We start from the raw sequence: 14,574 nt of genomic DNA on the forward strand, positions 1-14,574 counted from the left end.
CCTTGAGACAGGCCTCTTGGGGATCAGTCTTGGCTGCTGGTGGCGCAGTTGACATCTCTCCCAGCACTCATAAGGCTTCCTTCTGGCAGAAATTGATTTCAGGAAAAGCTATTATCTCGGTTTCCCCCTACCTTTAGAGCTGGAACACTTCTAACCTCCTGGGATGGAAGATGCTAGCAGAAAATGTCACATTTATTTTTTCTTACAGTTAAAAAAAAAAAGTTTTATGTGTTTAATTTTTCCGAAAGTACTTCAATTTCTATTTTCCTTTAAAAGAAAAACTGGTCTTTCACTGAGATTTTCCCAAGGGCTGCATCCAGGTATATAAAAAAAGAATGATGTGCGTTTGCATATCATTTGCATATATCTGTGTAGACTGGGTCATCTGTTCTCACAGTGCTTGCTTTTTTTTTTTTTTTCTTGTTTTTCAAAGAAATTGAATATTTGATCACCTTTGCAATGAAAAGAACCAACAATAGTGAAAAGGCAGGGGAAACCACAGTCACCATTCCCCTTCCTGGAAAAAGCTCATCTCTCTCCCGGCTTCCCTGTTTGTCGTCCAGTCTTCTTGGAGGTTCGGGGTGGCTGTGGCTGCCATGGTAAAAATAGCAGCTGCCATCTGTGTGCCAGGCTCGCTGCTGTATTTACTTTTTTATATCTCTTACTCCACTCAGCAGCCCCAAGAGATAGATGTTACTCCCTCCACTGTGTACACAGGAAAATATGCTTAGAGGGGCAGCACAGTGTGCCCGAGGCCACCCGTCTGGGCAGTGGCGGGGGCTCAAACCCCAGGCTGTCTGACCCCAGGGCCCTTTTTTTGAACCACTAAGCTGCGTTTTCCATCGTTGATGCACTGTTTGGCGTTCCGTCGTTTACACTTGCCATCATGAGCCAGGGACTTTTCCACAGAGGTATATAGTTTGTCCGGTTGTTATTTGAATGGCAGTGGATCGTTGCAGAACATCAAGGCACCAGAGTTTACTTATCTCCCCAGTTGGTGTGTTTCCAGTGGTTCAGTCTGATAGGTAGCACAGGTGTAAATATTTGTGTGCCCATAAGGGCCGTTTGTTGCGTGTTTGGGGTGTGTGATGGTAGTCTTCACAGTTGCATTGTTGAGCTAGAGGGTTATAGCTCTATGGACGCTCCAGAACGTCTGTGCCTTTCATTTCCCAAGCAGTGGTTATTTTTTGAGTGTCTGTTATGTGCCTCGTGCCGGAGGTGAAGAGGCGATTCCGAAATGGCCCCTCCCTCAGAGAACTGGCAGTCTGATGTGGGGCAGATGATGCAAGACAGCACGAATGGTACGAACGTCGGGTTTGGACTGGAGGCAGGGAGAGCACTGAGAAACTGGGTGTTCCTTTCCCCCCACAGCCTGGGGCAGGACAGGGTGAGGGGCTTTAAGTGAGAGGGTCAGGGAGGACCACTGAAGCCCTGCTGTGAGGACACTTCCCCCTCCCAACCTCTTTCTGCACCACCCCCAGCCCCCTGGGCCCTGCAATATTGCAGAACTGCCACCAGGGGGAGCCAAGCAGAGGCCGGAGGGAAGGGACCCTTGGGGAAACCAGCTGGAGGCTCTAAGCACCTCCGGGTCCCCTCTTCCCCTTTAGGCTCCCAGCCACCAGGGTGACCACATGGTGCCCAGTTCCCACTCATTCAGCAGCCAGGAAAGTGCATGCAGTGGGAACGCACTCCAGGCGCTGTGCTAGATGCTGGGAACACGGAAACAATGCCACTAGGTTCTCCACCCCAGGCGCTCTTGTCTGGACAACTTGGTGCAAAACTTCATATACAACTGGGTGCGATGCAGGTCTGGACAAGTGGCAGTGGGGGTGTTGAGCAGTGAGGCCCCTGGCAGTGCCTGAGAGCCCAGTGCTCCACTGTTGGGGCTGTGGCCTCGGCTTGTCCATCTACGAAATGGAGGTCAGGATGAGCCCAGTGCCCGCAAAGGACCTTCTGACTCAGATGTGCTGTCAGCTGCGTCTTCTTCACAGAGCCAGCCCGAGCTTCTCCCCCGGAAGGCCCAGCGGGCTCCAGTCACCCCAAATCGCCCCCTTCTGAGGTCTACATGTACTCCTGTGACTTGGGTTACTGTTGTGTCCCAACAACACCTATATCTGGATACTCAGCCCTGTCCTTTTCATGGAGCTTGTGATTCATATAATAATGGAGATAATCAGTCCTCGTTAACGCCCACACATGGCGCTTCAACCATCGCTTAAATGATCTCATCTACCCGGCAACCCTGTGAAGTAGGCAGCGGCACTGCATTTAGTAGATGAGTGAAACTGAGGCTCCCCAGGCCCTGAGGTCAAACCGGCAACAAGAGCCGGGATTTGAGAACCTATGTCTGCCCAGCTCCAGTGCCCACACTGTCACCCGTCATGCCACATTTCCCAGAGTGACACCTTCCACTTGCCTATTTCACAGACACCTCACTTTCAGCATGTCTGAAGTCGGCCTCATTTCTCCCCAAATCTGCCTTCTCCTCTCTTCTCCATCACAAGCAATGGCACCATCAACCCAGTGATGCCCAACTAGAACCCCGGGAGTCTTCCTAGATCTGTCCTTACCCTCCCTTGCCAACATTCGTGTCCTGGTAATTGTTTGCTCCCACTTGTCACCAGCCCTACTGCGGTTTCCTCAAAGCCGTCCATCCTCCCCGCTTCAGGTTCCTGAAGCAGTCTCCTCGCCTCCCCTCTGCTCCAGCCCATCCCCCGCAGCCTGGCCAGGCCGATCACATCACTTCCCAGCTTCAGACCTTCCACCGCTTTGTGTGGCACTGTAGCAGAGCTCAAAGCGTGGCCACCCATGGGCTGAAATCCATCCAAGAAGACATGTTTTGTTTGGTCCGCTACACATTCTTAAAACATTTTGAATTATTTGCCAACATTTGAAAATCAGGAAATACCATATGAAAGTTCCTATTTCTGGCTTCTCCTGCAAAAGCGAAAGACTGGCAACTCTTGGGCCCACAGCCCCTTAGGGCCATGTTTGGGAGGAGCTGAGTGGGGGCTGCCCTCTCCACAAGGGGCCTGGGCTTTCCATTGGGCCAGTCTCCAGCTTCCCTAGTGTCTCTAGTCACTGCCCTGCGCTTAGTTACCTGCCCGCCTGAGACTTGAGGCATTCAGGGTCATGACCCTGCAGCACGAAATGAAGCCCAAAGCCCTCAGCATGGTTTCTCAGGGCCTGCCTGGCCCAGCTTGGAGCAGACCAGCCCTGCCAACCTCTGACTCTTAGCCCTGCTCACTGCCCCATTTCGCTGTCGCCGGGGGCCCCAGCCCTTCCCTGGAGTTCTCTCAATTGTCTCGCTCCCACAGATGTCCGCCTTCCTGCAGGCTGCTCTTCTGGAATGCCAAGGCCCTCTGTTAGTCCCATTTGCCCTTCAGGACTCTGCTCTGTGCCCCCTCTGCCAAGCAGCTGTCCTTACTCCCCACGCCCAGTGCCGTTCTCCCGTGACACTCGACACAGACCTTGGTCGTGGCACCCATCAGACGGGGTTCTCCTTGTTGCTTGGCTTGTCTGCCTTCCCCACCTGATTGTGAGTCTGAGGCTGCAGGGAGCCTGTCTTCTTTCTCTTCCTATTCCCAAAGCCTGGTACAGGGCTTGGTATATGATAGGTGCCTAATAACCGGGAATGAATAGATGAATCGTGAAAGACTGACCTGGGAAAAACGCTGCTCCAGGATGTCACGTTGCCACCTACTTGCATGGGGTGGAAAGTTGCAGGTTCTTTTCATTGTGGAGGCTCCCCCATTGGAGGAGGCACACCCCCGTAGCATCCTGTAAGCCACACCCCTGCTCTGCAAGATCTCAGATACATCCTAGCCTATGGGGCTGGCAGGTCCTAGTGACGAGAGAGGGAAAATATATGATTCTTGCTGTTCTAGGAGGAGCAAATTGTCTAAGGATGAGCAATGTCACAACAAGTGGATATGACCCATTCTGTAGTTATTTGAATGATAGTGGTGATGCAGTGGTGACAGTACCTGACATGCGGCACAACAGCTCTAAGAAGTATCCCCACTTTACAGACGAGTAAACTGGTTCGTGGAGTTTATCTTTTTTTTTTTTTTTTTTTTTTTTTGCTATTTCTTTGGGCCGCTCCCACGGCATATGGAGGTTCCCAGGCTAGGGGTCGAATCGGGGCTGTAGCTACCGACCTACGCCAGAGCCACAGCAACTCGGGATCTGAGCCGCGTCTGCAACCTACACCACAGCTCACGGCAACGCCGGATCGTTAACCCACTGAGCAAGGGCAGGGACCGAACCCGCAACCTCATGGTTCCTAGTCGGATTCGTTAACCACTGCGCCACGACGGGAACTCCGGTTCGTGGAGTTTAAACAACTTTTCCAGGGTCACACAGCCCGTAAGTGGTAGAATCCGGGTTTGAAACCAAACCCGTCTGACATCAAAGTTGACGTTCTCAACCCCCATGCCATACTTTCCCAACGTTTCTCTTTACAAACATAAGGAAGTGACTAAAATTAGGTGGAAATGAAGGATATACAATTATATATACAGTAAGATTCCAATTAGTAATCAAAAAAAAAAAGTGAAGGAGCTCCCAGGGTATAGAGAAAGTAACCAAGGAGACACACCCCTGTGTTAGCAGGCGTCACATTCAGCTAGTAGAGTGCTGGTGGGTTTTTTTGTTGTTGTTTTGTTTTTCCCCTTATCCTCCATCTCATTTCTACTTTGGAACATTTTCTAAATTTCCTGTAGTGAGCATATGCAGTCGTCCCTCAGTATCCGAGCGGGGCTGCTTCCACGACCCCTGCAGGTACCAAAACCCGTGGATGCTCAAGCCCATGATGTAAAAACGGGGGCATACCGTCAGCCCTCTGCATCCGTGGCCTTCACCTCCACAAGTTCAACCAACCATGGGCCAGTCAGTCCACTTGGTTGAACTCACAGATGGAGAGGGCCAACTCTTTCTTTTCTAATAATGATTTAAAAAAATCCTCTCTTTGTGGAGTTCCCACTGTGGCTCAGCAGCAAGGAACCCGACTAGTATCCATGAGGATGCAGGTTTGATTCCCCAGCCCTGCTCAGTGGGTCAAGGATCCAGCGTTGCCATGAGCTGTACTGTAGGTCGCAGACAAGGCTCAGATCTGGCGTTGCTGTGGCTGTGCCTTAGGCCAGTGGCTACAGCTCCGATTGGACCCCTGGCCTGGAACCTCCATGTGCCACACTTTTGGCCCTAAAGATAAAAAGTCCTCTCTTTGTAATGGGCCTGCATTATGTGGCAGAACTGAGGCAGGGAAGGGGTGGTACAAGGACCAGCCATCAGCAGGGCTGTCCTCTGGGCAGCGGGAGCGGGTGATGAGCAGATGGCGGCCGTGGCTTCAGCACCTGCGCCTTTACGGGGTGAGGGAGGAGAAGTGGGTCCCCAGCTCTGCTGTCTCACCATCTGCCCTCTTCCTCCAGGTGCCTACACCCCGGAGCCCCTCAGCAGTTTCCGGTGGGCCCTTCTCTCGACTGGCCTCATGTTCTTTTATCACTTCAGCATCTTGCAGATCCTGGGCCTGGTAAGTTCGGTTCTGTCCCCTTCTATCCCCTCTGTTTGGATTTCTTCATAAATCTTGATAATCCTGGTTGGCGCTGGTGTATCGTTCTGTTTTGAAAATATAAGATGCCAAAGGCCAGGCTGTCGCATGGTTGTGTCTGGGTTGCTGATTTATGATCCCCAGCCTGGGCCTCTCCAGAGAGTTTTCTGAATCCTTCAGTAATGCCTGTTTCTTTCATCCCTGGAGAGGCAAGGAGGCCCTTCGCTCATGGCCATTTGGGTCAGAAAGAGTGAGCTGCTCTGGAAAGTGGTTTGCCGTGGACGTGACGCCACGCCACGGGGAAGCTGGACCCTGGCCCTGGCCCCGGGCCCGGCTTCTGACCTCGGGTCCATTACGGGTCTCCTCCCGGGCTCCGAGCTGTGTGGCCAGTGGAAGTGTGGTATCGGGGCATCCCCATGGCATTCTGGGGTGTGCAGACCGGCCTGGAGTGTGGATGGTGGCCAGACTCAGTAGCTGAGTTTTCCGGAGCCCGCGGTTGCCGAGTGCGTGGGTGTCTCTCTTGGCGGCGAAGTGAGTGGCAAGGGCTTGGGGCTGGGGTTGGGAGACCCAGGCTCAAGTCCCGGCTTTGCCACCGCTCTGGGTGAGTTGGGCAGCGCCCTGTCCACCCGTCTGTGACACAGTCCAAAACGCCACCACCTCTCTGAGCCGGGGTGAGGACTTGTCGTTAATGTGACGGGCCGCCGGGCTTTGGAAAGGGCCGGGGCTGTCCTCGGGACAGGGGTGGCACGTCTGGCTTTGTGCGCGCGCGGCATTAATGTAGCATTAGCCGTGTGGAGCCTCGTGGGCCCCGGCCGGCCTAGGGCATGTTACTGATGTCACCAGCACTTTCGTAGAAGCAGTCATTTTCTCTTCCCCTCCCTGGCGCGTTGCTCTGCTCGGGTTGGCTTTGGGGGTGGTTTGGGCGCCTTGCCACTGGCATGAAGGCTCCCTGTGCTTGGGGAGGAAGTGCGGTGACCTTTGGGCCCATACCTTTCCACCTGCTCTCCGCTGGGACTGCTGGATTCCCGGGGAGTCAGCGTCCTCATGTCACCATGCATTCCGTGCTCGGTCTCACCTCCGGGCCTGGCTCCGGTCACGCCTCCTACAAGGAAGGCTCCGTTCACACCATTCCTCGCCATGACCCCCATCCATCCTTCATGAGTCCATTCAGGTGTCACTTCCCATGAAGTCTTCTCTGAGGATCCAGCCCCCATTCTGTGCCCGCCTCCGACGTCACGGTTTGAGGTCCGCTGTGGTAGGCCGATCACCCCAACTTGCTTGGTTGCTAGTTAGCTGGAGGCAGGGACCATGCTGCTGACAGACCGTTCTTCACCCCGAGACAGCCCCCCGGGTCGAGGCACCTGGGGAAGGCTTAGGACTGGCAACGGGCTCTGGGCCCAAGCAGAAGGCAAGACTGAGCAGGCCCGCCCGGCTCTTCCCCTGGACGGCCTCCCCCAAGACCTCCAGAGGGCTCTAGCCTCTCCAGCCTTGACCCCCCTCAGGAACCCTAGGGGAGAAAGACCCTGCTATGAACAGGTGGGGATTTGTCAATCCCTCCTTGTCTAGCCCCCTAGGTAGACCCGGCTGAACTGGCAGAAGCCAGAGAAAGCCTAAGGACGGCGAACGCTCACTCTGCCTCCCTTGTCCCTGCAGGTCACCGAAGTGAATTTGAACAACATGCTGTGTCCGGCCATCTCAGACCCATTCTACGGCCCCTGGTACCGCATCTGGGCCTCGGGACACCAGACTCTCATGACCATGACCCACGGGAAGCTGGTTATCCTGTTCTCATACATGGCTGGGCCCTTGTGTAAATATCTGCTGGATTTGCTCCGGCTTCCAGCCAAGAAAATAGACTGAAGGTGCTTGCGGGGTTTTTGTTTTTGTTTTTTTCTTTTGTTTTGGGGTGCTTTGGTTTTTTTTTTCCTTTTTTTTTTTTTCTTCTCCCCCTGAGGAAACAAGTCCTGACTTGACTTGGAGGACACCCAGTTCTTGATGAAATCATGGGAGAGGGCAGTAGGGTGTTTGGTGTATTTCTCTCCTCCCTCCCACCCCCGTCCCTTTCTTCCAGCACTTTTTCCTTCACCAGCTCTTCCCCCAGGACGGAGGCTCCGAGAGCCTGGTGGGGGTGGTAGCGCTGAGGGCCAGACCTTTCCTCCTCCCCTCTGGCGCTCTCTCCCTGCTCCTAGTGGCCTTACATGGGGAGACGGTAGTCAGTGGCTGTCACTCTGCTTGTTGGTGCTTTAACAACAGCTGGTTGAGGAGAAAGGGAACAACAAGCAGCAGGAGTTGTTTGGGCGTCGAAGCAATGCGATTGGGTTGTGTTTCATTTCTCCACTGCCAGGGACCTCCAGCCTTTGGCCGGGGGTCCCCTTCTGCCTCCAGCACAGCCCCCGCCATGAGGGGACTGAGGCCTTGTTTCTATACCAGCGGCAAGCCCAGAGCCAAGGGATTTCCCAGCTCGTAGCCAAAATAGAACTGGCCAGATTCTTCCCACTAGTGTCCCATGACTCAAAGCAAGCAGCCAACCAGCCACTCCCTCCAGGATACTGCCAGCCGTGGGAGGTGGGGGCGCTACCCAGCCCAGGGGCTAGATCCTACTGAGCCCTGTTGCAGTGGCAAATCCAAAGTAAACAAGGTTGAAATGCCCACTGGCTCATACTAGGCAGGACCTTGGGTAAATTCTGCCTGAGAGCTGAGAGGTGACCCACATCCCAATCAGAAGTGAGCACAGCAATTAATCAACAGAAGTGGTAACTCGAGAAACCTGTGATGTGAATCATATGCTTGCGTTCAGTTTAATGTTGATAATAGATGGTGTTTTCATTGTGAGTGCCCCTTAAATGTCTCTCTCTCTCTTTTCAAAAGGCAGCTTCAGGGCAGGATGAGCTAGAGTTGGGTTTGTTTTTGGTTTTTTTTTTTTTTTGGCTTTTTTTGGGTTGTGTTTGCTTGTTCCTTTGTTTTTTTTGTTGTTGTTGTTTTGTTTTTGTTTTTGATGTGTGCATTTGGAGAAGCCCTGCGTTAGGGCCTGTCTCTGGAGGGACTCCTGTCGGCCCACTCGGTGGTTTGACAGGCTCTGTCAGCATCCCGGGTTTGGAAGATACAGATCCTGCAGCCTCGTTTGCATAGGGCCAGATGTCAGTCACTGTGCCAAAAGGCAGAGCGGAATTGCTTAGGGCGGGAGGCATCGCAGGCTGTGCACCCTGCCCACCCCCAAAGTCCATGTCTAGGTTGAAAGGGCCGCACCAAGGAATCAGGTCCACAAGGGTGGAGGAGGTTCAAGAGCTCTGAGAGGAAGTCATTGTGTTGCAAGACAGCTTCAGTCCTACCTGGCCCTCAAGAAGGGAGGCCGTGGCTGGGTGTCTGCTGACTCTTCCGTGGCTCTTCTGAGAGTAGATTTCTTAAGCACGGAAAAGGTCGTCCCCTGACCTCCTGATGGGCCTCCCTCCCCTCTCCCAGTCCAGGCAAGCCAGTTGTCCCCGGGTCTCTTCGGTATTTCAGGTGTTGCCTGTGTCAGACCCAGACTGAGTTGTAGTGGTTCAGCGGTCATGAGTTTAGCAGGTGGGCCTGCGGCGGGCAGCGGAGTGGAAGGGCGCCTCTCTGAAGAAGGCAGGGCCTTGCCCCTTGGCAGAGGCGCGCCGGCACCGAGGCCGCCAGTCCCTCTGGTGTGGGCTTGCAGGAGGGAGGGACACTGAGTGCTCTGGCTCCCCATGGGCCCCTCGTGATGCATACCCTCATTTTCTGCCACCTTGGAGGGTTTGGCCGAGTTTTTCTTAGTGCCGCTCATCCCAGGCTCGCCCTGGCGGAGGCACCTCTTGAGTGGCCGGATTTGCTCCGCCCACCAGCCACATGGGGGCGTGGCTAAGGAGGAAATGTGCCAGGTCGGGGGTCCGTGCCCACGACCTCTTCACAAAAGGAAAGGTGTGAAGGAGGAGCCCCCGGGGGCCTGTCCTCTCCCCTGCCAGAATGTCCCCGGCCAGAACAGAGTCTCCGCCTCAGCCGGGGGCCAGCTGGCCAGGCACATTGGCAGAGCGGCCCTGTGGGCTCGCTCTCTCCCTCCCTGTTGCCATGGTCCGGTGCCGGGGGCCAGTCGGCCCCAGCTTTGCTCGCGCTGGCCGGTCTCTAAAAGCTCACCTTTGCCCTGGCTGCAGCTCAGCGCCCCACACCGGCTGGCACTTTGCTGCTGCCTGGAAGGAAAGAAGAAAGTGGAAGCCACGTGCCTGGCTTGGTCAGGCCAGAGGCAGGTGTACCTGCCCAGGGCAGGGGGAAGCCAAGGGGAGGGAGATGCAGGACTTCTGGGGGCCAGGCTGGCTCCCGAACATGTAGGGGGGGAGGAACGGAGAGAAGCCCTGGCCACGGGCGCCATGGGGAGTCGCGGCCTGCTTTTGAGGTCCTGGGGGAGCAGCCGGCATCTCGGTTGGTCTGTCCTTGAGGCCCATGTGGAGAGGTGACCTGGCCAGACCCTCAGCGGCCTGCCTAGGGGGTGCCCCTCCAGCCCCGCTTCCCTGTGAGTGCACAGGGGGTTCCCCAACCAGCCTGGCCAAGTTTCCACATGCTCTTTGCCAGCGTGTGGGAGCTCTGTGTGTGTCTGAGAGGGTGTTTGTGGAAGCTTCTTTTAAACCGGCCCTGGGAAGGGAGAGGAGTGTTCCTTCCAGCCCCCAGGTAGCCTCGGCTCAGGATCTGGGCCCATGAGAACAGTGTGCTCAGCTGGCCAACTCGCAGCATCAGCTCACGGTCACAGAGAGAAGGTCATGCCTGCTCGCGGCTCCCCCTACCCCACCCCCGTATTTGGTTCCTTACACCAAAGATGATCGGGCCCATCTTCTTCCCGGAGGCCCAGGGCCACGTTCCTCTGTCAGCTTGCGAGGAAGCCACCGCCTCAGTCTCCCAAGCCAACCGTCTCCCTCTCTCCTGGGACTTCTCAGCATCCACAGAAGCTGCTCGCAGGGCGGTCGGTTCCCTTTCTCATTCGGTCCCAAGTCCAGCTCCATAATCATCCCTCTGGCTGCAGCCTCCATCGGGCCTTGGTTCTTCGTGCTTGTCGATATAATGCAGTGTTTTGTGGTGCGAGTGCAGCTGCCCACACATACATCGCAGGGTATCAGCACGTCTCTGTGTGCTGGTGGTGGGTCTGGGCTGACAGAAGCCCCTCCCTACCTCTCCCTCGGCCAAAACGACTGTCTCGGACGCCCATCCCGAGTCATCCAAAGTGGAGAAGGGGAGGTGGGTGAGGGGAGAAGGGCTGGTGTGGCACTGCCCTGGCCTACTGGGAAGGAGCGCCCTCACTGCACACCCCGCCCTGCCCTCTGGGCGGCGGGTTGGGGTCCTGAGAGGGAACGAGCCTTGCTCTTCTGTATATAGAGTCGAGCCACTCCTGCTCAGGAAAACCTAGTCGCTTGTCGTTGCCCTTGTGACATTTTTGTACACTGGTTTGCTACTCGTGGCATGAAACAAACAAAACAGAGGCGTTTTTCAAGCCAAGCTGTTGTTTTGGAAACCCGCTTTCTTTCAGTGTCAGTTTTGTATTATATTTGGAAGAATTCTTCATTTCTCTTGGTGTCATTGTGGTAGACAGGATAGGATAGTCTGACTTGTGATTCTTTCTGCCAGGAAAATGGCAGTGCCTCTGTCATTCCCCCCACCCCCACCCCAGTCCTTCCTCATTCCCAAGGTGGGATTGCTATGCACTGGGCAGACACCCTCCCCAACCCCCATCACCCTGTCACCCGCCCCCCACAGTGGCTTCCTTTCGAACCAGCCTTTGTGCCCCTGCTCCCCCTCCCCCCAAAAAAGGCTGCAGGATGAGTATTTTTGCCAAGCTGGTTCTTGGGTGCTCTGTGCCCGCCACCAGTTTGCTCACCTCTTGGGGCATTTTGTAATGTTTTCTGTTTTGTAAAAGCTTTTGATTGTACTGAAATGGTTTCTGCGGTCACCTTTGGAAATAAATGGTCATTAATTTGTGTACTTAGCATTCTGAATTTTAGTCTGAGGTGTTTCTGTTGTTGAAGATCCCTGAATGAAAAGGAACCCTCACCACGGGACTTTACTGTTAAATCTTTCCTTCATTTACTGTTATTAAAAGATTTATGAGAACCCGGGAGTCTTGGCCTTGCTTCCCAGAACCCTCTCAGAAGGGCTTCCGCTTTGGAAAGTAGACAAAAGGGGCCACCGGTGGCCCCGGCCGTGGAGGGACCGCCGAGGGACTGCTGGCATGCTCAGCACAGCTCTGCCCCATGAGTTGTGTGGCCGGATGTGCAGCCTCAGATTCTCCTGCACTGCTTGCCTCCACCAGGGCTGCAGGGAGCTGGCAGGCCTTTAGCTCGTGTGTAGCAGGGCTTGTGTGTTGGGCTCGCGGGGTCCCACGTGTGCTGGGCCAGGCTGGAGGTCCGGGCTAGAGCAGGCAGCTCTGAAACCAGATGTGATCCGGCTCCTTCATCCCAAGTGTCCCGAGGGCCCCTCTGCTGAGCACCGGTCAGATCCTCCCGGGGGGGGGGGGGGGGGGGCGGCGGGGAACAGGCCTGCCTGGGGCTCCCCGCTGAGCAACCCCTGGTGACTGATTAGCTCGGCCCGCCTTTAAGCCCAGTGGAGTCCCTACTCTGTCTTTTGACAGTGCGGCTGCTTCTAGAAGGGACACAGCTAGGCACAGCAGCCCCAAGGGCAGGTGCAGCTAGCTCCTCCTCGCTGGCCGGGGTTGGGCACCTAGGCTATTGGTGAGGCTGGGCCTTGCCATCCTGGGCCACAAATCCACTGGCGAGATTTGTTCACTTGCAACCCCAGGTTCTCCATCAACAAAGCTATAGCTATAGCCGTGTGCTGCGGCTCCGCCACACGCATTCGGGATGGAATGCCCTCAGATGCGCGCTGTGCTGCCTGGCATGCTATCTCCATGGAACAGGCAGAGAAAGCCGAGGCTCAGAGCCCATCGATGAGAGAGCTGGCCCGGGAAGCCAGTTTCGTGGGGCTCCAGAGCCTCGGTGCCAGGCACTCTCCCCTGGACTCCGCTGCCTGTCCGGGGTGCTGGGATGACCGGGTAGACCCTTGCCCAGGACCCCCAGGCCAGAGAGGAACAGGAAGAGAGCCAGGCAGTGATGCAGAAGGCAAGGCAGAGGCAGGGGAGTCAAGCCCATCTTTTCTCCCGCTGCCGCACCGGTAGACCTGACCCTGGCGAGCCTCTGAGCCCCTGCAAGGCCTACGAGTAAACAGAATGGGGATCAAGGGGCCAGGCAAGGCCTGGCCCCGGGGAGAGGCTGCCGGAGGGAGGCAAGGAAAATAGGCCCTGTGGTCTAGGTGTGTGTGTGTCCTGTTTCAGAAAGAGCTAAACACCCATGACCTAGGCCGTGGCCCCCTCTCCCCTGGGCTAGTGCATCTGCCCCCGCCGAAGGTCTCTGCTCCAGTCTGTACCCTCTACTCCAGGCAACAGTCTTCCCGGTGCCAACCTGACAGCATCACTTCCTGGGGCTCATCTCACCCCCACCTCTCACAAAGACCCTCCCACAGAGTCCCCTGTGCTCCAGCCATGCGGAACTCCACTTATTCATGCTCTGCCATTTCCCGCTTCCTCGCCTTGTTCTTCGTGCTGTTTCCACAGCTACCCCGTCTCCCTGCTTGTCCAGAGGCCTCAGCTCAAGTGCCAGCTCCTGTGCCCGGCCTTCCCCCTCCGCTCAGCTCCTACAGCCCCTGGTACTCACTGTGAGGCCCCCATTTGCCTCCTAGTGTGGATTCATCATGGCGCGCCTCGCGCTCTCCCTCTGGAGACGCTGAGCTCCTTGAGGGCAGGCTGGATTGGGCCTCATCCTCCAGCCCCTGGCCCAGACCTGGTCCTTGGAAGGTGTTCAGTCAAGAGTGCTCTTACCCCAGAGTCCTGCAAAATGGTGGGAAGCGCCGTGGTCCCCTAGTGAGAAACCCTGGCCCCACAGGCTCTTGCCCATCCCCTGAGTTCTGCTGCATGGGGCTGTGTGTTCGGATGGCCCAGGCACCTCAAGCTCCAGCCTGTGGGCCTCCTGGTGGGGGGGTGGGGGGGCATCCTGCTTCTCTACTCTTACCCCCCAAGCCCCCTCCCCCCTCTACCCCCTGGTAGCCAGGATCCAGGATGATGAGGCCGTGTTATCAGGAAAGAACAGAGATGAACCCTTCCCTAGACCGCTGGGCAGGTTGGCGGGCAAGACAGCCAAGGGCCTTAACGCATCTCTGGTAGCCACTCACCCCCACCGCCCCAAGGGTTTCCCCCATCCACTCCGCGTCGGTGTTTGTTTGCGTGACAAAAGCCCCACCAGCCCGTGGAATGTGTCACCTTCCCCTCTGAGCCCCAAGGAGTTTTCCCCTTGTCCTGCTTTGCAAAGGCCGGCAGGGGAGCAGTGATCCCCAGATGTCAGGCTGGCAGATGCAGATGCGTGTGGTGTGCTAACCTTGGCAACCAGCAGGGCCGGCCCAGTCCCAAAGTCAAGGACTCTCTGTTAGTGCTGGTACCCGCCTCTCTCCCAGGCAGCCTCTGCCCAGCCTCTAAGCTGCACAGCTTGGGTGTTTGAGCTGTTCCCAGGGAGGCAGTAGGGAAGGCTGCCCCTTTGCTGATGGAGAACACACAGGGCTCTGCCCTTCACAGCTGACTTCCTAGGCCAGCCACTCGCCTCGAAGTCCCCCTATGCGGCAGGTGATGATAACGAGGAGGGCCCTTCCTTGACAAAACTGATAAGTGACAGGGCCCTTGTCCTCCTTTCCAATGACCCATCTCCAGCTGTACCACTCACTGCTCCAGCTGCCCGCCCCTTCCTTCTCCTCGCTCAATCCAAGGGGCCTGCCAGAGGTGCCACCTGCTTTTATCGGCCCTTCAGCTGCCCCGTCCCTACTTGCGGAGAGTCCCCAGCCTCCTTATGTTTTGAGAGAAACCCTGGGTGCCTCCAGTATTCCCCTGCCGAGTGTGGAGGGGCCCTCCTGTGGGCAGCAGGACATAACCTCAGGCTTCCAGAGTGTTGGAGCTGACAGGATGCCACCTTTGAGACAGGGGCTTGTAAATTGTCCTGCATGTCAGA

At 56.1% G+C, this 14,574-nt stretch overlaps 1 protein-coding gene across 5 annotated transcripts in view; it reads left to right on the plus strand.

Moving 5' to 3' along the window:
* The window catches only part of TMEM164 (transmembrane protein 164), a 184,868-nt gene extending 173,227 nt beyond the window's left edge, over positions 1-11,641 (plus strand). For all 5 annotated transcript variants that reach the window (XM_047765868.1, XM_047765867.1, XM_047765869.1 and 2 more), the window contains 2 exons: positions 5,430-5,530; positions 7,202-11,641. In XM_047765868.1, the coding sequence (XP_047621824.1) occupies positions 5,430-5,530; positions 7,202-7,408 (308 nt within the window). In that variant the 3' untranslated portion in view covers positions 7,409-11,641. The remainder of the gene's footprint in view (positions 1-5,429; positions 5,531-7,201) is intronic.
* The last annotated feature ends 2,933 nt before the right edge of the window (positions 11,642-14,574 follow it).

This window comes from Phacochoerus africanus, chromosome X (genome assembly GCF_016906955.1).
Source record: "Phacochoerus africanus isolate WHEZ1 chromosome X, ROS_Pafr_v1, whole genome shotgun sequence".
In the NCBI taxonomy this organism is placed as follows: Eukaryota; Metazoa; Chordata; class Mammalia; order Artiodactyla; family Suidae; genus Phacochoerus; species Phacochoerus africanus.